The 24,020-nt window shown below is 40.7% G+C and overlaps 2 protein-coding genes across 3 annotated transcripts in view; both read left to right on the forward strand.

The window, feature by feature from the left end:
* ABCC8 (ATP binding cassette subfamily C member 8) overlaps positions 1–8,862 on the forward strand; it is a 78,418-nt gene extending 69,556 nt beyond the window's left edge. Inside the window, exons 32-39 of one of the 2 annotated variants that reach the window (XM_050336351.1) lie at positions 100–220; positions 386–516; positions 1,074–1,152; positions 2,031–2,139; positions 3,536–3,639; positions 4,441–4,574; positions 5,920–5,982; positions 8,242–8,862. In XM_050336351.1, coding sequence (XP_050192308.1) covers positions 100–220; positions 386–516; positions 1,074–1,152; positions 2,031–2,139; positions 3,536–3,639; positions 4,441–4,574; positions 5,920–5,982; positions 8,242–8,379 — 879 coding nt within the window. In that variant the 3' untranslated portion in view covers positions 8,380–8,862. Of the gene's footprint in view, positions 1–99; positions 221–385; positions 517–1,073; positions 1,153–2,030; positions 2,140–3,535; positions 3,640–4,440; positions 4,575–5,919; positions 5,983–8,241 lie in introns of those variants that run through there. The other variant, XR_007631533.1, reaches the window with a different exon arrangement.
* Positions 8,863–13,735: 4,873 nt separating this feature from the next.
* KCNJ11 (potassium inwardly rectifying channel subfamily J member 11) lies at positions 13,736–17,096 on the forward strand. The gene has a single exon (XM_050336370.1). It carries the CDS (start codon positions 13,896–13,898, stop codon positions 15,096–15,098), a length of 1,203 nt encoding a protein of 400 aa, XP_050192327.1. The 5' UTR covers positions 13,736–13,895; the 3' UTR covers positions 15,099–17,096.
* The last annotated feature ends 6,924 nt before the right edge of the window (positions 17,097–24,020 follow it).

The raw sequence follows: 24,020 nt of genomic DNA on the forward strand, positions 1-24,020 counted from the left end.
TTACTGAGCATTCCTATGTAGGAATATAAACTGCATGCTGGTCAAATGATGCAAACTACTAAAAATCTGGGATTTAGTCGTGTATTTGCTTTACATCAGGTGTCTAACTATCTGAATTGGATGGTTCGTAACCTGGCTGACATGGAGATCCAGCTGGGTGCAGTGAAAAGAATCAATGGCCTTCTCAAAACAGAAGCTGAAAATTACGAAGGGCTCCTTTGTAAGTGCAGTTTTGTGCAGCATGCAGAATAAGCTTACTGAAATTTTAATGATTTTATAGTGTATTGCCATGGAAAATGTGATAAATCACTTAATGGACCAATTCATTTATTGCAAGAGGGTTGATTAATTTTTTTTTTCCCCTACCGCTGTGCTCCTGGTACAGCTTCCTCACAGATTCCCCAGAACTGGCCAGACAGAGGGGAAATCCAAATCCAGAACCTCAGTGTCCGATATGACAGCAACTTAAAGCCTGTGCTAAAGCACGTCAATGCCCACATCTCACCTGGACAAAAGGTAAAGAACTGCAGTGATTCTGAAAAGCTCTTTAGACTGGCACATCACATACATCAGAGTTAAAAAAACACACCACAGAATGTTTTGATGACTGAATTACAATGGGGATTTTTTTCTCTCAATAAATGTAATGCACTGAAAAGGGGTCTGGGGGATTGTTAGCTGGGTATGTTTAAGCATACACAGCCCCCCTCAGTATTCCAGTGCCCTGCCTTCAGCAAACTGGGCCAAAAGAAGTGACAGTGAGTTCTTACTGTGCTAGACCTACTTTTCATCTTTCTCATGTGGTTCTCTTGCCTTTATCCCCGTAATTACTGCTCTCCTATTGTTCCTGTATATAGGACTGGCCTCAATTTATCCTTAAATGCTCAGAGACCCCTAAAGATAAAAAGCAAATGTAGTGATTCTGTTATAGCCAGTTCAGTTTGACTGCCCTGTCAGGATGGCAAGAGTATTATGTGGATCAGAACAGCTTCTCCACCCACTCCTCTGAAGTGTCAAGTACAGACATTATCCATTTCCTCTTGCCTGATGTTCATCTGCTTTCTGTGTCACAGATTGGGATCTGCGGCCGAACAGGCAGTGGAAAATCCTCCTTCTCTCTTGCATTTTTCAGAATGGTTGACACTTTTGAGGGTAAGATAACACTTCTGTGTATCAGTCAATCTTAGCACCTGAAAGTGCTTTGGCAGTGGTCTTCTTAACAGCAGCAGCTCTGAAGTGTGGGTTTTGAATCTGCAACACTTTCTGGCCCTGTTTAAATCCAATGTCATCTGTCACCTAACAGCTGTGCCATTCCTAAGCTGGATCAATAAAAATTCTACTTGACAGAAGCAAAAGTCCAAGAGTGACAGATGACAGCCTTTTGTGCCATTAAATCACTATAGTGGAAGAAAACATAAAAGGGAAAGGTGTCCAAGCACAGAGAAAGATCCATCTACAAGGCACGGATGGGATCCACTGGGCCCAGCAAAGTCAGCAGTTGTGGACTGCAGTTTGGCCTCCTGCCCTGGAATTTCCTGCCGTATTTCCTGCTCTGTGTGCCACGTCCATGTGCCTCATGGAGTGCACCTCAAAAAGATGTTAGCCCATTTCCCAGCCACACCACCCACAGAGCCCTTATGTAGAGCCAGACAGTTGTACTTGGAGATAAAATTTCATGGTGCCCAACAGTAATTTGGCTTTCTGAAACACTTGTTGCCCCTGGTAATTAATCTCTGATTAAAGTCAAGTCTGACCTGGTTGTTTGATAAATTATATTGATCAAGCAGTTAAGTAGTGTGTCTAATCATTCCTAAGATACTACAGGTATGCTCCTGTAGGGTTCTTTCCAGCAGAGGGTTAGTTTCTGGGCAGTTGTGTTTGCTGGTTAGCCAAAGCATGTTTTGTTAGTGAAGGGGATATGTGATACAAGGCTTGTCCCTGCTGTCCTGCATTTCAGCCTGGAAGTGAGCCATGTCTCTGCCAGCAGCCGTGTGGCACAATAAACAGGCTGTCCATTTTCTTTTCAATAGGAAGGATTATCATTGATGGCATAGATATCGCTAAGCTCCCCTTACAGACGTTAAGATCCAGGCTGTCAATCATTCTCCAAGATCCTATTTTATTCAGTGGAACAATCCGGTAAGTATTAAGCACCATCAATAAATAAAACAACATGTAATTGCTTATATGTCATATAATATGAATTATATATTGTAATTATACTATATAATGACTTTTATGCCAATTCCAGTCTGCTCAGTTGGAGCAGGGAGGATCAGTGCCTTCTGTCTGTGCTTTTCACTCACCCTGTTTTGATCTATCTGCCTTAAAATAGGAGATGGAAAAAATGCAGACTACAAAATGGCGTAGACAGAGGGAAAGAAATAGAATATGAAAAGTATTGGGAGACTGGTCTGTTTTATCCTAGAGCCTCTATCCTTGTTTTTCTCTAGTCTTTGAGCTGGTCTCTCATTTGTGACACCAAACACCTTAGTTCCTTTTTTTTTTTTTTTGTTCTCTTCCTACTTCTCTGAGAAAATGATGCAGTAGAAACAATGGCAAAAAGTTCCATAGTTTCCAGAAAATATCCTTCCCTATGTCCATGGCATTTACCTAGGGAAAAGAACAGTACAATCCTCAGTGTGCAGTTGTATCACCTGCAGTTGTAGTTTCTACCTAAGTCATTAGAGTTCACTGAAAATGATACAGGGTTCAGTGGTTTGCTGACTCCATCCTAACACAAATCTCATGGTTATCTCCTGAACGTGCCTGAATAGAGCACGATTCATTCTCATCAAGAAGATGATGTGACTGTATACCTTTTTTATGCTAATTAACCTATTAAAAAAATTATCTAGGCCAGCCTCTGTCATTCACAACACATACAGCAGGAGTAAAACATAAAAATAAGAGTGTTATGCACCATTGAATCTTTTATTATCATTCTATATACTAATGTAATATGAGATTCGCATTTGTTGCTATCATTTCTGGGCCACAGCAAGCTAAAATAATGCTCATCTATTCATAAATCCAAGATTTGCTCATTTGCAGTGAAGACTTGCATTTCATAATGCAGTATGAAGCTTGATTATTCTGTTAAGGTTTCTGTAGGAGTGAAAAACAAAGACACTGTATTTAAAAGGATAGAGGGTAGATTTTTGCCCTTTGTTTAAAAATTAATGTTACTTTAAACTTGAGTACAGTCATAGCTCTTTCTAGTAAAACATGAGAATTTCTTTAGTTTATTCAGAACAAAATAAATTCTAAAACCATAAAGATTTCTGCAAAATAGGAAGCTTTTTCCTTTCTGTTTAACTGAAAGTGTCAAATTTTCTTCTTAATCACATTGGTGTAAATGTTAACTAAGTCTGGAAGATTCAGTGGATTTATACCAATGATTGATTGGAGTCAGACACAGATCTTTAGCATTTGATTCTGATTATCTGCGGGTTTGTTTCTAAGCACACTAAAAGAAGAAATCCATTGCAGAAGTTTCTGTTGACTAATGTTCTCGAATTACCCATGGCTGTAGGTTTAACTTGGACCCTGAGAAGAAATGCACTGACAGCATGCTGTGGGAAGCACTGGAAATAGCACAGCTCAAGCATGTGGTGAAAGCACTACCTGGGGGTCTAGGTAATAAGACTTCCTTTTCAGAATATTATTTCCAGTATTCACAACATTTCTGTTTCACATTTATTTATTAAAAGGGTAGTTGATGAAGAAAGAGCTTTTTAGGTTTATGGAAGGTGACAAAAGGTGCTTGGCTGCAGTCAAAGGTCCTGCATCCATGTAACTGCTTCAACTGTAGCTGTGGAGCAGAATCCTCTTTCTTTTCAAATCAGTGGTAAAATCCTTTTATTTCAGTATGTCTTCATTATGAGGCATTTAGGTTTATGGGTCTCATAAATTCAAATAAAGTGTCAACAACTCAGGTGTTATCTAGAACATGTTCTTTTTTATTTTTCAATAATCATGTACAGGGAGGAAGATTTCAAAAGCTTAAAGGTGTGAATCATTTGTCCATGCAAAAAAAAAAAAAAAGGAAAAAAGAAAAAAACCCAAACCAAACAAAAGACAAAGAAAGAAACCATCAGTAAAACCCCTTAAAATGTGTAATCCTTTACATAACCTTAGGGTAAAGAATTGATGGATGCTGCTTTGACGGGGAGGTGCAGTGTCATGGAGTTCTGGAGAAACTCGCTCTTAAACATTCTTAGCTACTTTGATATCTGCACAGATATAAAGAATATAGTGAGACAAAAGTACAGGTTGTTTTGAACAATGGAAATAAGCATCACCAGCAGGCTGTAGACTGAGGAAATATTACTTTATGCTGAAAGTGAGACATAATTTTCCAAGCAAACTCTCTATTCTGATCTAACCTTCTCATACACAAACACAACATAAATACTGGTTTTGCTGTATCATTTGCAGATGCTATAGTCACAGAAGGGGGTGAAAACTTCAGCCAGGGCCAAAGGCAGCTGTTCTGCCTGGCAAGGGCCTTTGTGCGGAAGACGAGCATCTTCATCATGGATGAAGCCACAGCATCTATTGACATGGCAACAGTGAGTTTAGAGTGTTTCTGATTTCTTGTTTTCCTTGAAGGGGAGACAACTGAGAACATGTGAAGAAAAAGATGGAAAGCAATTCTGTCTACTCTTCTAGTATGCTTATGCCATATTTAGTGCAGATGTGTTCACAAGTCCAGGTGTTTGGGAGTCATTGCTAACAAATCTAAACACCTTTCAAACCATTTTATTATGAATTTAATAGATATTCTGGAACTGCTTGCATTAGGATAACAAAGCATGTTATTTTAATTGGAGTTTCTAAAGTAAACAGAGCATTTGAAGCTCAGCTGGAACAGTCAGTGAAGGGTAAATTGGCAAGCAACAAATTTCCCAGCACAGTGGACAGGACAAGTCAGAAAGCTAAAAGACTTGAAAGTAGAGTCAAGGAAATAAACAGAGACACAGAAAAGACATACTGGATTATTTCGTTAATTGTCTGGAGTTGCTAGGCAGATGTTAAACCACTCAGTGACTGGATTTTAACCAAATAGAATAGTACATTCTTAGGATTTTATTTGCCATCTGTTAGGTTGTTACAAGAAATGTTTCAGTCTCTTCCTGCTATAAGTAAAGAAAATATTTGGGGGTGGGGAGAAGGATGGTTTACAACAGCTACAGTTTTTAGTTCAGTAAAATGTTGTCAGTAGGGTTGGAAATTCTACTGTATGCAGCCCAGTTAAAACACGTTTTGAATTTTGACTCATTTAGGATAGAGTTCCTCCCTTGAAATACTTATCTAAAGAACAGATAACAGCAAATGAAAGTATCTGTGTTAGTGACACTTCTAGGTGGTTTGGTATGCAACAACACGTCTCCTAAATAGCAAAGGATGAGTACTTGTTGAGTGAGAGCTATGTATGTTAAGACCATCTTAAATATCATCTCCACTGTTAAATATGCCAGGTACAGCACAGTCCCTTGCTTATCTCTGTCACCCCTTGGTGTTAGATGTCCCCAGTGTGCTGGAACATTCCGGGGCTTGCAGTGGGGTGAAGAACACACTACTCAGTGCCAGCATGCAGGCAGCCTGGCAGCACCCTGAATTCACCTTGAATTTCCTCACTGTAAACCTGAAGTGAGGATAGCAGGAGTTTTGGGGCCAGAGCACATCTCTTGTGTCCTCTGAACCCCAGAGGCAGTGGGGGTGGCAGGGGAGCAGGGCTGTCTAACTGGAGATCAGGCTCTGGCTTAGTTTTGCCATGTGGTTAATTTTTCATTTCTGCAATGCAAGATCAATAAAAGCAGGGAATAATCAGTGGTTACTTAGGCCTTCTTAGTGTCTGTGTCTATCATGTAACTTCTGTTGTTTGAAAAGCATAAAATGTTCTTCTTTCCATAGGAGAACATACTCCAGAAGGTGGTCATGACTGCGTTTGCTGACCGTACTGTGGTTACAATAGCAGTAAGTAAAGTCTCTGCTGCTGTTCTAATGCAAACAAGAATCAGAAATGCCCCATTAGTCAGTTCTTGTCAATGTTAATAAATGTGTTAATTTGGCCATTAATCTTTTTTTTTTTTAAGTGGTTTTTAAATGTAAGCTTTCCTTTCCAATTTAAACTACTTTCTTACTTAAATTCATAATAGCAGCTTCTTAAATGTGCTGCATGATGCTAACTGAGATTGCCTGTAATGGCTCCTAATCTATGTATGTAGTCTGTCTTCTGTTAACCAATTTAGGCTAATTTAAAATACCACGTGCTTTGACTCCTGTGAAATCTAAGAATAAGTTTCATCAAGCTAAAATAAATATTTAATTAAGGACAAGTAAAAATATACACATATTTCAGGGAGGTGAAGTAAAGTCAGTATGCTTCTTAACACTTAAAAACTGAGTCAAAGAATCTATGCTCAGGAATCTTTGAGCATCATTTATTTTCACCTAGCACATGTATCATAGAAAACCTGATTTATTTTGTGGTATCTATTCAGTGTGTCATTATAAAAAAGCAAAGGAACCATAAGCATGACATTTCCTGATTTCTCTGCATGAAAATTCAGAATTGCACTGCATTCTGCATTTGTGTGTCTTTTCCAGTTTGTTTGGGGACAGATTTATTAGTCTTTTACTCTCTTAGTGAGTTTTAAACTTCACAGTTGAAACAAACAACATTTTGGAATAAACTGTCTTTTAATGTTTTTGCTTCCAAATGTAAATGTGTTTTAAAGCAGGTGGGTTTGTAGTCAAAACATTCTGTAGCAGAATCATAACATTGTTTGGGGAGGGGGGATTGGATAGTAGTTTTGCCCTTTTTTTTGTTCGGGTTTTTCTTTTTGGTTGGAGAGGTTGTTTGTTTGGTTTTGCTTGTTTGTTTTCTTGCTTTTCCCAGAGAAAGCCATATATTCCTAAACTGTGTTAAGGAAGAGTAGGAATGGGAAGAGTTAATAGTATTGGCCCTGTATTACCTTCTGTGCTACCAGAAGGGTAGCAGTGATTGTGTTATACTGAAGGAGATCAGACAACAAGGGCAGCAAGTTCAACCGGAATGTGATATTTCAGTTCCCTCCCACTGCCTGTGGACTGGATAAATGTCACAGAGCTGCAGCAGAAATGAGATTTGTAGATGCCGTCAGTGATTATTTTGTGGAACATCTGGCTAGAAAGCCACAGAAGGAAATATAAGAGGTGTTTTTGAACTAGGGGTGCCCAAAACCTGATAAAGAACCTTATGGGTGAGGAGCGACTGTGTAACAGCAACCATAGTATTCTGAGATTAAATATCCCTGCAGGAGTGATGCAGACCCAAAAATTCCCATGTAGTTACACTCAGTGTTAAAAAGTAGAATTCTGTCAATATGGGTAGGCTTGCAAAAAAACAAAACCCAAAAATAAAAAAAAAAGCTAAAGGGAACAGCAAAGAAAATTGAATCTGACAGGCATTTTGGAAATTACTGAAGGATTTTATTTTTTAAAAAAAGAAACAATGCATGCTATTTATAAGGAAATGCCTGAGTAAGGATAAAAAGACGGTGGTATGGTTAAAGAAATAAAAAAGGTTATTAGAAACAAGAAGGCATTCTTGTAAAAGCTGAACTCATAGCCAAATAAAGATAAGAGAAATTATCAAAATGGCATGTTACATGGCAGACAAAAGAAAACAAAAAGAGAGCAGTGTCTGTGAGCCATAAAAAGTAATAGAGAATCCATGAATCCCTGAAACAAACCAGGAGCAAGATGTCAGTCAGTGTACAGGGCTATTTGGTGATCAATTCATGCAATGTTATTGCAGAAAAGTTGAAGTAATTAGTTTCAGTGGAAAAAACTGGGGAGGTTTCTTGCTGATAAAATTAATCAATCAATCAAGTTAGGGCTTACTAAGAAAAAGGGAGGGAACAACAACAAAAAAAATCATACCACTGTATAAGTCCATGTTTCACACATACCTTGGTGGCAGGACACTGGGCTGGGGACATTCTAATGTGAACTCACAGGAGTCTTCATACTGAAGCACTTGTGTGCTGTTTAGGTACTTGAATACCCACATTGCCCTTGATCTGTGTATTTATCTGCAGTACTTGCACAGTAAATTAGGATGAAAAGTAGGATAAGTAGCCTGAATAAAACTTGAACTTGATAGGAAAACTAATTGCTGGAAATCTGCCTTATCTCGGAATATCTTGGGATAGATCCACTGACCTGGCATTTTGTTTATTTGTTTTTCAGCACCGTGTGAACACGATCCTCAATGCAGATTTGGTTATTGTAATGAAGAGAGGCGTTATTTTGGAATATGACAAGCCTGAGGTTCTGCTAGAACAAGAAGACAGTGTCTTTGCTTCTTTTGTACAAGCAGATAAGTAGTAAAAATAAAGCATTTTAGATTACAATTGTATTATTTTCTATAAATGTAAAATACCTGTAAATAAATATTATTTCATAATAAATTGAGCTTTTCCTTTTTTAATAAAATGAGCCATTTTTCTCCATCTAAAGCATTAATGAATTATCTGTGTACTTTACTTTTTTGTATACAACTCCTTTTTATTTGCTACCAAAGAACCACGAAATATAGTTGGAAAAACCTACATAGGTGAAGTGCAACAGGATACACACCAAACAAACATACCTGGCATGGAGTTTTTATGTAACTCTCAAACCTCTCCTGTCCTCTATGAACATGTTATTTTTTTATGTGTCGTAGCCCTACTGTAGATAACGCTCGTGACTGACTACATGCAGAAGGAAAAAATTATATACCAAAGGTCTTTCTCAAAAGCTTGTATCTCTTTCAATCATATGACTTTGTAAAGCTTTAATATCCAAATATAAAATCTATAAAACATTTTTTACATTGTGCTTTATTGATAGTGCCTGTGTTGTCTTCGATTCTATAATACCTTCTAGAAATTAGTCACAATCTGATTCCATCTCTATGCCCATAGAATACTGATTCCAAACAGGATTGAGCCAGACTCTTTCCCAAACTGTGAAGAAGCTGAAGAGGAGGCAGGCTGTGATAAAGTATCAGTGTTTAATGCACACTGTTTCCAGACCGGTGCAGACGTACCAATTCATCTGGAAATTATCCCTCCAAGTCTGGTAAATAAACAGTATTAAACCTTTCACTGTAGCTCAGAGCCATGAGAATTTGACTCATATTCTCCTCTTTTCACATATTTCACCCACTGTCATGCTGTTTCTGGATTCACTGTGATCCGTAGAATTAAATTATGTATACTTATTAAGATAACTTTTAACCACTGAAAGTATCCTAATCTGGCTAGACGGCTGCTCAACTCTACCCTGCGAGAACCATTTCAAGATTTTTTCATTGCTAGGGGGTTAAAATGTCAATAGCCCAGTGGAAGGCTGCTGTGCATTTTTCACCATTATTCTTTATACAGCAACTTTGCCTTTATGTACTTTTTTTTTTTTTTGCCATCTTCCCCTTTTTGAAGAATTCCTGACACTTTGGAGAGCGCTTTTTTTTTTTCTTTCCTCTTTAATCTGCTCAATTAATTTGGAATCTGTTTTTAAAGGCTTCATTTTCTACAAAAAGACAGCTTGATGTTCTCACGGGATATGTGATATTTTAATGCATTACTTCTAGCACTGCAGCAGAGAGCAAGGAAAACTGAAGAACTTTTGTTGCTGTTTAAGTAGTGTTGCCAGTGCCACAGCAGCACCTGCCTGCTGTAATGTGGGCAATAACGAAGGGCAGGTCACTGGTGCCTGAGAACATGTAACCAGCAGGAGAGGGTCGTATGAGCGGTGTTAAAAGTGGAGAGGTGTGGGATATGTTTATGCAGATGAAATGTGTGAGCTCTGACATTGCCTACTACACTTGAACAGAGAAAATGGGCAGTTGGGAGATATCTCCTCCTCCAGGGAATCATTTGCCGGGCAATGTCCAAGAAAAAATGGCTGCAGAACTATTTGGGTGTTTTTACTCTGGGATACCAGGCTTCCATTAGGGCAAAGTGAGAGGAAATGGGAGACAGGTGACTATCCTTTCAAGGGCACAGAGCAAGTTTCTACTACAGCTACTGTGTACTCTGTCTCCTAGTTTCCCTGTTTTGGTTCAAGGCAGGATCTCATCCTGTAAAGGCTTAGGAAAACAACACTCTGCAGGACATCTCAAACTTATGCTGCAGAGAGAAATCCTCAGAGGTTTTGCAACCATCTGTGCAAGATTCTAAATCCTAATGGCAAGAGGAGAGATGCAGAGAAGTGAGATTTCTTATGCTTTTAATTAAGTGCCTGGGATTTGACACTGCAGTTTGGACTAGCTCCTATTCTACAACCTTCTGAGAACCTTACCCAGAAGGGAAAGCAGAGGAGTAAAGGACACAGCATATTGCTAAGATGACTGTGCTATATCTCACATTAAGAAATATCTCAATTAAGAAATTAGAACTCACAGTACAAGTGTCATCTGTTTCCATTTTAAATGGGACTTACATTTCACAAAGCAATATTGTAGAAGAGTAGGGTGAGTTAGTTCATATCGAATGATTTTATGTCTTTTCAGTGGTACCACACTGCTGAATAAATACATGTGAACAGGGAGGCTCTCAGCTGCCACTTGAACAGGACACACTTGACATTTCCTCAGCATGTTTTATCTGGTCTTGTTTCTATGGGGCCAAGTCCCAGGGATTTTCTGTCCCTAACTCTAAAGCGTTAGAGTCTTAACCATGATCAGAAGCAATACTCAAGAACATTATTCTATGGTGGGAGGCTCGCTGCATTTATCCAAGTCAGTAAACCTTGTTGCCTCAAGATAGGCAGTCCAGAAGTTGCTACTGAATCAGCCTCATATGTGTTTGCATGGCAATGAAACGTTGCTAAGCAAAGGGCTGTACTGAAATGGGTGCAAGACAGCACTGGAGCAGCCATGGCCTGACTTTCAGTTCTCCTCTGGGATGGGACTCAGTTCAGTCACAACTGAGTCCCAGACTCAGTTCAGTGTTCGATAAACTACCCGTGGAGATGTAACCAGGATTTTATTTGCTTCCTTTCTATAAATGCTTCCATTATAAGAAAACCTTTATAGCATTTTTCTCTTGTCTTAATGTGACCCTTTCATCACGTTCTGATTTCTAAGGGAAGCCTCTGCTTCTAAAGGCAGAGTAATACCATGGCAACAGCTAGGTTTTAATTTAACAATTATCCTAAGATCTCATAGCCATTAAAATTAAGGATAAATTGGAGCAGAGGGAGTTTTGAAATGTAAACCCTATTTTTGGTTGGCAAAACTTATCCCCTGTGATTCAATACTACAGAGTGGGATTGTTCATTCCTGGGAGCCCAATTTGTTCAGGAGCTCTTAACACAACTATGTTGGCTCACTCAGAAGATCTGTCACTCTTCTAAGTACCTGCCACTTGATCCACAACGACAGGGCTTCTTTTTATTGTGGTCTAGAAATTCCTCAGCAGAAGCCACTTGCTTTGCTATCCCATCTCAGCCCCTAAGTGCTCAGAGGTAGAGAAAAAGAAGTGGCCAGTGATTGTCCCAATAAAGAACAGAAGTGGAAACAAGGAAACGCCATTTCTGTGGAGTTCAGGATTCCTAAAACCAACACAGTGAACGTGTTCATGCCACACCCCTTGCTGTAGCGGGCTCCATGAGTAGTTCCTAGCACCAGGCGATGCAGCAGTTCACTCCTCCCTTTAAAACACTCTCCCACACAAGTTTTATCCATCCTACATTCATGGAGGTGCCGCCCCCTGGAGGAAAAGGCACAGAATAAGCCCACGGCTAGAAAAGAGTAAGGAAAAACGGCGCAAAAGTCAGGACTACCTCTTGAATTCCTATGTCCATCTCTGCAAAAGAGTCTGAAATGTTGCCTGCAAGCTGCATGGTGTTATACAGCCTCCTCATGCTTACTGTAAAATGCAGGAAGTATGAGCTGCTGTCAGCTAGAGAACTATGCTTTTGACAAGTAATTCTTCAAATTACTTCACACTTTGGGGCTTTTTTGGTTTTTGTCGGGTTTTTTAAATGTTTAGGAAAAAAAACATTTTTACAAAAAGCCCAAACTTTTTAAAAAATTAAACTGTATATATAAAAATCATGTACTTGGTATGATTTTTATATAAAACTAAAAGTGTAGGTGCAGGTGACATTCTCACAGTAAGCACACAAAAAGAGCCAAGCAAAGTGATACAGAGGAAGGGGAAACTTACCTTTGGCTACACTCAGTGTCCTGGCAGCCATGTGTAGCTTTTCTAGTTTTATTTACCGAAGAAGCGAGAAAGATGAACTAGAACAGGAGAAATCATGCAGTACTGGGAAACTGGACCCTCTAAAAGGAATGGATGTGTGCGAGGACATGCAACTATTCATGCGTAAAAAGCAGAAATAGTCTAAAGTAAACGTTTAATTACAAGACCGATAACAACTGCTCAGAGTGCTCAGAGTGATTACTTCAAAATACAAGTCTGAAATCCCTAGGTGGGCCGCTTTAAGTAGCTGTAGGTGGTGCAAGTTAATTTCAACCCCAACTGGCTGACTCCCAGACATCAACTGGACAATTGCCTTGCCCAGGGAATCAATGCCAAGAGCTGTTTACAGTGTGTACCACAGCACTTGGAGCCAAAACTGAAGGGAAAGTCCACGGACATGTGCAATTAGAAAAAAATAATCACAAATCCACGGGCACTAAAGAAAAACCCCTTATCCAGAATATCCTAGGATGTTTTAGCAATTTTACAATGTTGGTGTCTAAACTGAAATAGAAACAAAACATTGAAATTAGAGTAAGTAAACACACGGATGAGAATATTGCTATTTACAGAATAGAGAAGTCAGATCAGAATGTTTTTGAATAATGCATCTTGTCAGGAAGATACATCCTTACAGGCACGTACATGTATGTATTTACACCCACAGAGACATCACAGTGCCACAGATGGGTTCTACCTTTTGTTGCCTCTTCTGAGGATATGCCTGTCTGGAAGTTCATGTCACTGGGGGTTAACCCTCTGCAGCTGGATCATTTTTACTGTAATTTTTACTTCTATTTGGACTATAGACATTTTCCTGAGCAGCCACAGCTCACATAATTTATGGGCTCCTTTGTTTAAAAAATAAAAATTAAAAAAAAAATCCTTATTTAGTCCAAATGACTATAGAAAATTTTATAAGTGGGACTGAGCCCCTGTAGCTCTAGGTCTGTGTTTAACCATTACATCCTTGGATTTAGCTTCTTCAAACAAATTCTAGAAGTGGGATTCAGCCTCTTTATTTCCAGGTCTCTGTGTAACCATTATATCCTTGGATTTAGCTTCTTGAGGCAAATTTCCTGCCACCGACTGCCGGATTTATTAGATGAACACTTCCTCTTTTTAAAGAAAAACGTAGGGTTAAATTTCAGGAATTTTTAAATTATTATTATTAATATTAAAAATTCGTTTTATAAAATTGCCCAGTACCGTTTCTTTCTTTCTTTTTTTTCTATTTCACGGAGCAATCACCTGACCCGAAGCCGCGGCATCCCACAAAGCAGCCCCCCCGTTAATGGAAGGCAGCTGGGGGGGAGTAAATGCATCCTGGATCAAATGTTTACAAACAGACCGCGGCACGGAACGCTTCCTCAGGGAAAAAATAATTTAATTAATTAATTTTATAAAAAAATAAATAAACAAACACCCTGAGGGGTAAAAGGTAAAGGAACGCCCCCAGCTCGCCCGAGGAGCGATCCAGGGCCGGTTCCGGCGGGGGCTGCGGCGGCGCCGTTCGCCCGCTCGGCCGCCGGGCGCGGCCGCCCCCCCGTCCCCGCCGCACTCACACTCACACACACACACACACACGGTCCCTGCCGCCCCCGGCGCTCGGGGCGGTGCTGAGCGGCGGAGCGGCGGCGGGGAGCCATGCTCTCGAGGAAGGGGATCATCCCCGAGGAGTACGTGCTGACCCGGCTGGCCGAGGATGTGCCGGATCACGCCCGGTACCGCGCGCGGGAGAGGCGGGCGCGCTTCGTGGGCAAGAACGGCGCCTGCAATGTGGCCCACAAAAATATCCGGGAGCAGGGGCGCTTCCTCCAGGACGTCTTCACCACGCTGGTGGACCTCAAGTGGCCACACACGCTGCTCATCTTCACCATGTCCTTCCTCTGCACCTGGCTGCTCTTTGGCATGGTCTGGTGGCTCATCGCCTTCGCCCACGGGGACCTGGACCACAGCACGCGGCTGCAGCGGGACCCCGGGGAGGGGGCGGCGGGGGCCCCGGCCAGCTTTGTGCCCTGCGTGACCAGCATCCACTCCTTCACCTCCGCCTTCCTCTTCTCCATCGAGGTGCAGGTGACGATTGGCTTCGGCGGGCGCATGGTGACGGAGGAGTGCCCGGCCGCCATCCTGGTGCTGATCGTGCAGAACATCGTGGGGCTGGTGATCAACGCCATCATGCTGGGCTGCATCTTCATGAAGACCTCGCAGGCCCACCGGCGGGCCGAGACCCTCATCTTCAGCAAGCACGCGGTCATCGCCCTGCGGGAGGGCAAGCTCTGCTTCATGCTGCGCGTGGGCGACCTCCGCAAGAGCATGATCATCAGTGCCACCATCCGCATGCAGGTGGTGAAGAAGACCGCCAGCCTGGAGGGGGAGGTGGTGCCCCTCAACCAGATCGACATCCAGATGGAGAACCCCGTGGGGGGCAACAGCATCTTCCTCGTCTCCCCACTCATCATCTACCACGTGATAGACAAGAACAGCCCCCTGTATGACATTTCCCCCATGAACCTTCACCACCACGAGGACCTGGAGATCATTGTCATCTTGGAAGGGGTGGTGGAGACCACAGGCATCACCACTCAAGCCAGAACCTCCTACCTGGCAGACGAAATCCTCTGGGGCCAAAGGTTTGTGCCCATTGTGGCAGAGGAAGATGGGCGATACTCTGTGGACTACTCTAAATTCGGCAACACGGTGAAAGTGCCCACCCCTTCTTGCACTGCGAGGCAGCTGGAGGAGGACAAGAGCATTATGGACACCATGACATTGTCCCCTAAAGGCACAATGAGGAGGAGGTCCGTCAAGCTAAAACCCAAGTTTACCATAAGCGAAGAGCCTTCTTGATGCCTTCTGACTGGAAAACTCTGTTAGGGCTTTGTATCTGAAAGATCTCATGAACTCAAAACACTGAGGTGGCCTCTTACTTTTTTTTAAATTCAGGTTGGTAGCACAAGGTATGTTCTGGTGTTATTTACTGTGGGGAAATCTAAAGCTAATTATATTTTTTTAAAGGTGTGAGAGATTTCAAGCAGAACTGGGTGTAGGAAAATCATGGTCTGCAGCTTTAAATTTCAAGTCAGACTATTTAATTGCACGATCATTCTGCATTGATTCAACTGCAGGTTATAACACATTTTCTCAAAAAATAAATGTGTATTTATCCTCAGACATTGCAGTTTTTAGGGTCTTGCAGTGTTTGCAAGTCAGTAGTTTTTAACTGCTTTTTTTTCTTACTTGAACAATCAATATAGCAAAATAAAATATTAATATTTAATAAAGTAGGCTGGATTTAAATTATAACAAATGGGTCAGACACTGTTACGTATGACAGAAGACCAGATCTGGAAGTGTCTATATATTATACTCTTATGTCTCAAAGAAATATACTGCTGGATTTGCATCATCCATATTGTGTTGTATGGAGCCACTCCTACTAGATGCAATATGAAATGTATTTGAATATTTACCTTTGTTTATTTTAAAAACCTTTACACTTCCAAAATAAAACATTCAGGAATACCTATTTGGACTGTACATTTCTGATAGTAAGCAATACTTTGCCTTTAAAAGGAGTAACAAATAATATGCAGTTGAAATTAATTATAAATCAGAAGAATTTTGTCTTTCAATTTCTACATGAAGAGAAGCAAGATTCTCCCCCTCCCTGAGCCACATGGCAATAGGACACTCAGTAAAGAAACTAACCTCTCTTGGGTCACGGTAAATTCTGCTAGATAATCAGGGAATAAAAATAGAATTAGATATTTTAAATGAAAGGGCAGTGCTAAATGCTGAAATTATATCTGCATGCAGTAGGCAAAACCTTTCACTCCTTTCCCTTTTGTAAAAAAACTGAGGAAGGAGGGATGTGTAAGACACTGTGGTCACTTCTGGGGTGCTATGTCACAAAATATACTCCTGCTGAGGAAGTGATTCCCTTTCCAATTTCATCCTGATCTCCCTACACAGCCAGAGCCTGCCTTGGTTTTTAGCCGAATTCCAGATCTGTTATTTACCAGCAAACATGAAGGAGCCATGTTCACCCACTGGGTTCCACAGTGACAACAGGAGCAATTCCCCTTAGCACACTCCTGCAAATCCATTGTCTGGGCACACTGGTAACAGCAGCAATTTTATTTCTATGCAGGGTTATCAGGAGTTAGCACCAGTATTAACTACAGTGCAACCAATCACCCAGGAAAAAAATATAATGTTCAAATACAACCTAAAAATAAGTATTACAGAACTGATCCAACGCCTGGTTACACAAGCTGTGCAGAGGCACCAAGTTAGTTTCAACTTAAAGGAGCTTAAAGCATCAAGTCTTGTGTGTTATGTAGTTCACAACAAACACCCAAAATGGTTTGTGTTGGCAACATTATGGCAAACTTTTTATGCCTTGTCAGTGTAACAATATGACAAACTCATTCAAAAGTATAAGAAAATTTCCATAGTGACTATGTAATGTTTTCAGGCAGCTAGGGAACAGAACAGTTTTTGGCTGAAATCAAGTGTTGTTTTAAAATGCTAAAATTTTAGTTATATTTTTGCTGTTTGTGTATTTCTATTTTATGAAGTCCTGTATCAGCATTATCAGACTGCCTGTTACAGGAATAAATACCTGCTCAGTTTCCAAATTCCCACTACACCAATACTCTTCTGTGAACAGCTCTGATGAACTGTGATAAGCGTTTGACAACAAAAAGACAGTAAAACTAGCATTAACAAGTAGTCAGCAAAGAAAATTTGGAAATACATATTTTACATTTGTAATCATACCCCCCCTTATTTTTTAAAATAGGGAATGGTTAAATGCCTTTGATAATTAAATTTCTTCTGTAACACTGAGTTGAACTGTCACATTATTTTCCAGCTTTCCCTTCTGCTGACCCTGTGCCATCTCCCATTGCCTGTCAGAGGGCACTTACAGTAGAGCTGCCTGCATTTCCCAGGCACCTTCGTTCCTTTGAAAGTTCATTGTTTTTAATCACTTGTCACAATAACACTGCTCTGTTCTTACTAGAGTCATAGACAAAATATCAGTTGGCTTTCCAGTGACTTGAAATCTCTGACTTCTCCATAGTCTCCTTAGTGCCTTATTTCAATGTATAAGATACACCTCAAGGTTCTCTCATAAAACATTTTCAGCTCTGGTTGCATTTTAAAGCTCTTTTTCGAGATTTGACCTAAATGAAAAGCAGTTTCAGCAGCAATATCATGGAACTATTTTCAGGAACTGATGCAAGCTTCTTTTTGCCTCAGGGAGATCTGTGAAGGAGGGAGGTAGAAAATTCTCTTTGTTCACTGTGAATGGAAGGGAAAAGATGGGAGGAAACAGTTTGCTTTCACTGGGCTGCTGTCAGGACCATCTTTTACGTCACTTCTTTGATAAGAATTGGCCTGATTTTCCACATCTTGCAATAAAGAGGCATCATAATATTATGAGGAAGGTGGGATTTGGGCTGTTAAAACAGTGAATTATTTGAATCAGAGTGTTGGTGATTTTGCATCTTGAGATTTTTGTGATCTAAAATCCTTTTGTCTTTTCACCGTTGAAAATACTCAAAAGCATTTCAGGGGCAGAGCAAGGAAGAATAAGTGTATTTATTTTGCACTAGGGATATCACTTCTTTTTGGGGATCCTTTCATTTCATCATTTACACAGTATTTAGGAGCACAGGTATCTGAAATTTTTCTGAAAGTTGTGCTGACCGCCCCCATTCTCTGTGGGAAGGTTCTGAAGGAGGCGTCAGTGCTATCATCTGACGTACAAAAGCCCTCATTCTTAGCAATGAGCAAACGCTGCGTTTCTCGTAGTTGAAGTCCTAAGTGAGTGGGCTTTTGAACTTTCTTTCTCGGCCCACGTCTGCTTTTTGGTAGGTGGTATCCCAGTTTGGATCCTGCTGAGGAGAGTGTGCCGTGGCTGCCACGTGTCCCCTGCACTGAAACCAGCATGAGGGAAGCCAGAGGCTTGCCCTGACTGAGGTGTGGACATGAAGGCAAGAAGTAGGAAGCACAGGTTTCGTAGTGACCCAGTGGTGAGTTTTGGGTGTGCCAGAACCAACTGAGACCATGGGAATTGCCTTTCATGTGCTTCAGAGTCCGGATAGCACCGTGAGTTTGTAACCACAAGTTCGCACTGTTTAGTGCATTCAAATTGGAGTTTGTGAAGCTGCTTGGATGGAGAGAAGGATCATAGAACTGGTTAATTAGGAAAAGAGACTGGAGAACACTTAAGTTTTATGCCATAGTTTTAAAATACTTGTACTGACTGCTGGTGAGCCACTGAACATATCAGTTTCATGTTGTGTTTCCTAATGAAATCAGGGGATACTCTTGTGCAAAATTAAGAGTATAACGAGGTCAGACTTTGTCTCTTTATCCCTCAAGGCCATGATAAGTACAGTACTTCAGCAGGACATGTCCCTATAAAATAGATACAAACCAGAAGTGAACTGAAGAGGTGGCATATTAAGGCAAAAGCAAGTCAGGGACACAAAATAAATACATTTAAAATCCTGAAATTACACAGTCAAGAAGTAATAAACTGTTTTCTTTTGAAGGACCAGCAGAGGTGTGACAATGCTGATATGAGATATCAGAAGCCTAAAAAGTAGCTATGAGAGGTTGGTATAAAAGTCTTTAAGAAGGCCATGGTTTACATGGTAGCATAGATTAAACAGGGTCAATGTCACAATTCGGGCTGCCCTGTGAGGAGAGACTGCAGGCTGGGCATGATCAGCATTACTCAATCCAGTGGGTCAATATTGCTGTGTGTTGAGCAAGGTACGAGTCACAACAGAGACCTGCTGGAAGCAGTGTTAGGAAGACTTTCTGGCATCTGACCCTTGTGGTTAGTTATTTATTAATAGTTAATAATATCAAACTAACAAGTAATTAATAGTTCTTTGAATTTGTTTCTTCATGTTTTCCTTCCTCTTCCACTCTTTCTTTGTACATCAGTGTCCCCTGAAGGTAATTAGCATAGGTGTGCTAGCACCGATTGTTTGGGATAAAGCAAAAGAATGTTTCGAGAAATAAAATTCAAAATTTACACAGATACTAGAAACCCAAAAACCTCTGTGAAATTGCCAAGCTTGCAACTTTAATAGTGATTATTTGTACAAAGCATGGAAATACCTATTCCTAGGAACTGGATATTAATAAACCATCATAAATTATTCCCTCTTGCTCATTTTGCAGGTTTGTGTGGAAGGGGAAGTGCTTTAGCTCTTCAGATTAGGGTTGAGGAGAAGAGAAGAGAAGAAGGTTCAAAATCACTTTATTTTAGTCTCCCTGGTTACACCTTTCCCTGCCTCGTGCTCAAAGTCACACTGGTGTGGCCACTAAAAATGGGCAGGGTCAGTGCTCTTTGCAGTGCATGTTCCTGTGTGGAACTTAATTTATCCAGGCCGAGCTGCCCCATTCCAACGTGGACATCTCAAACCCATCAGCCCTGATCCAAGCTTACTGGAAGGCAGTAGAAAAATTTCCACCTATTTCAGTGTGTTCTCGGATCAGATGGCATAATCTGCCAACCTGCTGAAAGCATGTGCTGCAGCAGAAAGGGGGATTTAACCATCACTGCAGACCTTACTGAGGCAAAGATGGTGTTTGAGATGAGAGGACCCTTGGGTGAAGGAGGCCTTGGGTGAGCTGGACCAGAGCAGGCGCTGGGACGTGTGTTCAGCATGGCTGGGGACTGTCGAACTGCCTGTGACAAGTGACTCAGTGCACTATTTTTGATCCAGCAACGGGAGGAAGATACGTGATACAAACCTCCATACCCCCCAGGAGAACTATTAAAAGAGCACAAGACATTCTTAAGAGGCTGCAGATACCGCTGCCTCCATCCTGCTCTAAGCACTGCTGGGTGCCTGCAGAGGATGGTATGCTGCATGTTCTTCTGGCTTACGCCCCTGTTTTAATATATAATGTGACTTTCAGGAGTTATCACAGGGGAATGACTCAGTTTAAAGAGAATTTTCAAAAATCACCTCCTGCATCTCCTCTTCACCGCTTGCCCCTGTCAACCTTTGTGCTTGACTTAGTCAGGAGTTTAAATGCCAGTGGCAACACCCTATGAGAGGTTTCTTAACCAGCTCCCTTACTGCAAAGCTCAGCAGCGTTGAATAAGCAATCCCATCTGAACTGGAGAGGGCTTAGAGGCCTTGTGACAGTGGCCCCACAGAGAAACATGTCTTTTCTTTCTTTCCCTTGCAGGAGCTGAGGCCCTGAGCTGGGAGTAGGGCTGCCACGTGCTGTGGCAGGAGGTGGAAGCCACATTTTTCCTTCTCTAGTTCTTCCTTTCTCATTTGCTATTTAAAGTGGCCAATACCTGCTTGTGGTTTTGCCTTTATGTTTTCTCTGCCCAAGAGAAGGTAGGCACAGCATATAAATAGCATTGTTGTTGTTATAGTCACAATAATGTTATTGCTGAGTGGAGTTGAAGCACAGAAATTACCAGCGAGCATCAGTGCCAGCAGAAGGGACACTTGACTTCAATGAGCACCCATTCAGTCTAGCCCCCATTTTTAATCCTGGGCCTTTAAATCCAAGAGAGCTTGCCAAGCAGTTCATTATCACCAGGATTCCCCTCTTAGGGTTGGGGACTATTAGGTTAATGGGGTGGGCAGCTGACCCAAATAGTCCCTGATGGTGCCTTTGCTGCAATAGTGATGCTGTTCCTTGGCTTCAGCATCTCCTGGAAACTTCCTCCTGTGCCTTGTGAGTAAAAATCTTGTTTCATTTCCTTGTCTCTAGCGTGAGAGAATATGGCCCTTGTGTCTATTGTATAATCCTCTATGCTAAGGCACTTGAATGACTTGAATGTTTATGTCATTGTCTTGAATCAACTTGTCCTGTTTGTGATGTACCTGAAAGGAGGTTTTAGTGAGGTGGGTTTTGGTCTCTTTTTGCTGAGTAACAAGGGACAGGACAAGAGCAAATGGTCTCAAGATATGCCAGGGAAGGTTTAGATTGGATATTAGGAAAAATTTCATCACTGAAAGCTTAGTCAGGCATTGGAACAGGCTGCCCAAGGAAGTGACTGAGTCACCATGCCTGGGGGTATTTTAAAGCCGTGGTGCTGAGGGACATGGTTTGGTGGTGGACTTGGAGGAGCTGGGCTAATGGTTGGACTTGCTGGTCTTAAGGGTCTTTTCCAACCTAAACAATTCTTTTATCCTAAGTTCTCACTGTCTCCTGATGGCTGCATACAAGTAATGGAGATGTTAGTTCTACTTCAGTTTTAAAACTCGAGGAATAAAAGATAATGCTTCTTTCATGGGGTGGGTGGAGAAGAGAAGCAGTGAGATGAGCAGGAAGGTCAGAGTGATGTTCTTGCAGAGTGTACAGATTTTGGTGTAGCAGAGTGCCCAGAGAGTGCCTTCCTTGTGTAAAATGATGGTAAATTTTGAACCTGAGGGTAAACAAGCTACCCTACCCAGTGATGTTTTATAGGATATCTATCATTCTGTGTGTATGCTAATCACTGAATATACCAGTATGGTTGATTTGAAAGAACTACTGGCTGGCTACATCAACCGTGGAGAAAGCTTGTGCTTGCTGAGAATTTATCTAGAGTTATAGGAAATAAAAAGATATTTTTTTGAAAGTTGGTATCTATCTTTACAGATTACTTTTTAGAAAGTAGCTATTATTTTCTCACAGATTTTCTTCTATCAAGGCTTGTCTGGATATTCATAACCAGAATGTTTACATTTAGAATCCACCTGCTTTACTAAATGGACGCATTAGGTTTGAAAGGTGGTTCTTTCATTCCTTTCAGAAGGAATTAAAAAATTCCTTTTGTTTAAATTTTTGTTTGAATTTTTTTCCTACTTGCTTTGTTCATTACTGTACATAACCTGAAAAGCACGCCACTTCTGTTGTGCTCTTGAACATCGCCTGTTCAAGGAGAAAAATAAAAAGTTCCACAGTGTGTCATAACCCTGTGACCTGTGGTCAGAACTCTTGAATTACAATACTACATTCAGGATATTTCAATGGTCTCACAAGTGTTTCTGCTCCTTTGTCCAGATCTGTCCTCGCTTTCTTTTTAAGTGGAGTTAAATTTCAAAATTTATGTTTCCTCAGAAGTCTCATCTTCAGTAGAAACCTCACATTTGAACCTACATTCTTCACTCTGCTTTCTGTTTTGCAAGTTACATAGGAGATGAAACCAAATCCTCCTCATCCAGTCTTTATTTTCTACTTCTTTCTCAATTGGGAATAGTCTCTTAAACCAGGTAATGAAACTCATCCAGTTTCTGTTACTTTCATGTACCTGGCACTGTGGTGTCACATCCACAGTAGCCTTTGGATGTGTAGTAATGCACTTTATCTTCCATTTGGGAAATGCTTCTTGGCTAGATGAGTCAGAATCATTTATTTTACTTTTCCAGAGAGAAGAGAATAAATGTTTTAACAGCAAAGCTATTCCATAAATGTGTCATGCCAGCTGTGTAGTTTGTGTTTTACTATTAAAACTGTAATTTTCACATTTTGCTGTAACATTAAATAACTACCTGAAAAGACAACTATAAATATAAGATTCCCTGCCAGCTTGTTCCCCTTGTTTGGACTTGGCCTTGAGTAGGCCCAATGTGAAACTTGCATCTTCAAAACCCTCTTTTATCCCTGAACCTCTGTCTGGACTTCCAGTGGTCCCTTACTGCCTCCTTCAGGTGACTTTCATATCAAAAAGCAGCTTCGTTTAAAAACTACTAAAATTAACCTGGAGAAAACTTATTTGCTGGTGATGGACAATGTGGATTTTGCCTGTCTCTTCCCCTTCAACACACACACGTTGCTGATCCCAAGCCTGGAGTTCTGTAGGTGATACAGGGCCAAGCAGCTGCTGAATAAACCACCCTGTCACTTATCACGCCTTCCAGTAACATTTGCCTGGTGAGGTGAGGGTCATGCTCAGGAGTGATATTGTCAGAATGGCCTTTATAGCTCTGTTTTAAAACTGAAACTTTCAAGGCTTTGTGTGCCTTTGATTTGCTGTTAGAGGCAGCTTATTAGCAACTGTGTTAGGTTCTTCTACAAAGGAGGAAGAAATTAAATTAATTACAATAGTAACACTCTTATACTGTCCTATCATAAGGGGAGTTAATGTATCTATAGAAAAATCCACACTCTTGTATTAGAAAGTATTGCCCAATTTACACCACTCAGCAAAGTTTTTAGTAGTAGGTGTTACTCAATATCCAGTCATCACTAGTTTCCACACTGACTCTCAGAGAAACTACTCCAAAGTGTGCTAAATTCAACAGATGTTGTCTTACTGACTTAAAAATGTCTGGATGCAGTTTAGAGAAAGCCTGGCTAAAACAGTGTACTGGCACTTACATTTCATTCATTTTCCTGAAACTGTTTACTATGAATGAAAAAAATACTGATCAGCATTAATTGAGATGTTTGACTTGATCCTTAGTGAGTCATAGGTGGAAAGTTATTTTAGTTGGCTTTTAAAGTTTATAGTATTGCTTTAGTTCATTCGCTGCAAAACTGGGATGGAAAATTGAAAATTTCCACGTAATTCTGACATACCAAAATACTTCCTTAAAGATATAATCTCCTTTAGGTAAGACTCCAATACCTCTAATAACTTTGTGGGGTGTCTAATTCCTTTATCCAGCCAGTTTAAAAGAAGCTTGAATATTTGCAAACTAGTATCCAAATTTAAACTAACTTCTAAGACATAACAAACAATAATAAAACAATACACTTTGCCTGCAAGCTTGAGTTGAAAGGCTT

Source organism: Myiozetetes cayanensis, unplaced genomic scaffold (genome assembly GCF_022539395.1).
Source record: "Myiozetetes cayanensis isolate MyiCay16 unplaced genomic scaffold, myiCay2020 scf6-25, whole genome shotgun sequence".
Lineage (NCBI taxonomy): Eukaryota > Metazoa > Chordata > Aves > Passeriformes > Tyrannidae > Myiozetetes > Myiozetetes cayanensis.

Excerpts from the sequence above, each read along its gene's own strand:
- KCNJ11 (XM_050336370.1), top strand. The coding sequence starts at position 13,896 with ATGCTCTCGAGGAAGGGGATCATCCCCGAGGAGTACGTGCTGACCCGG.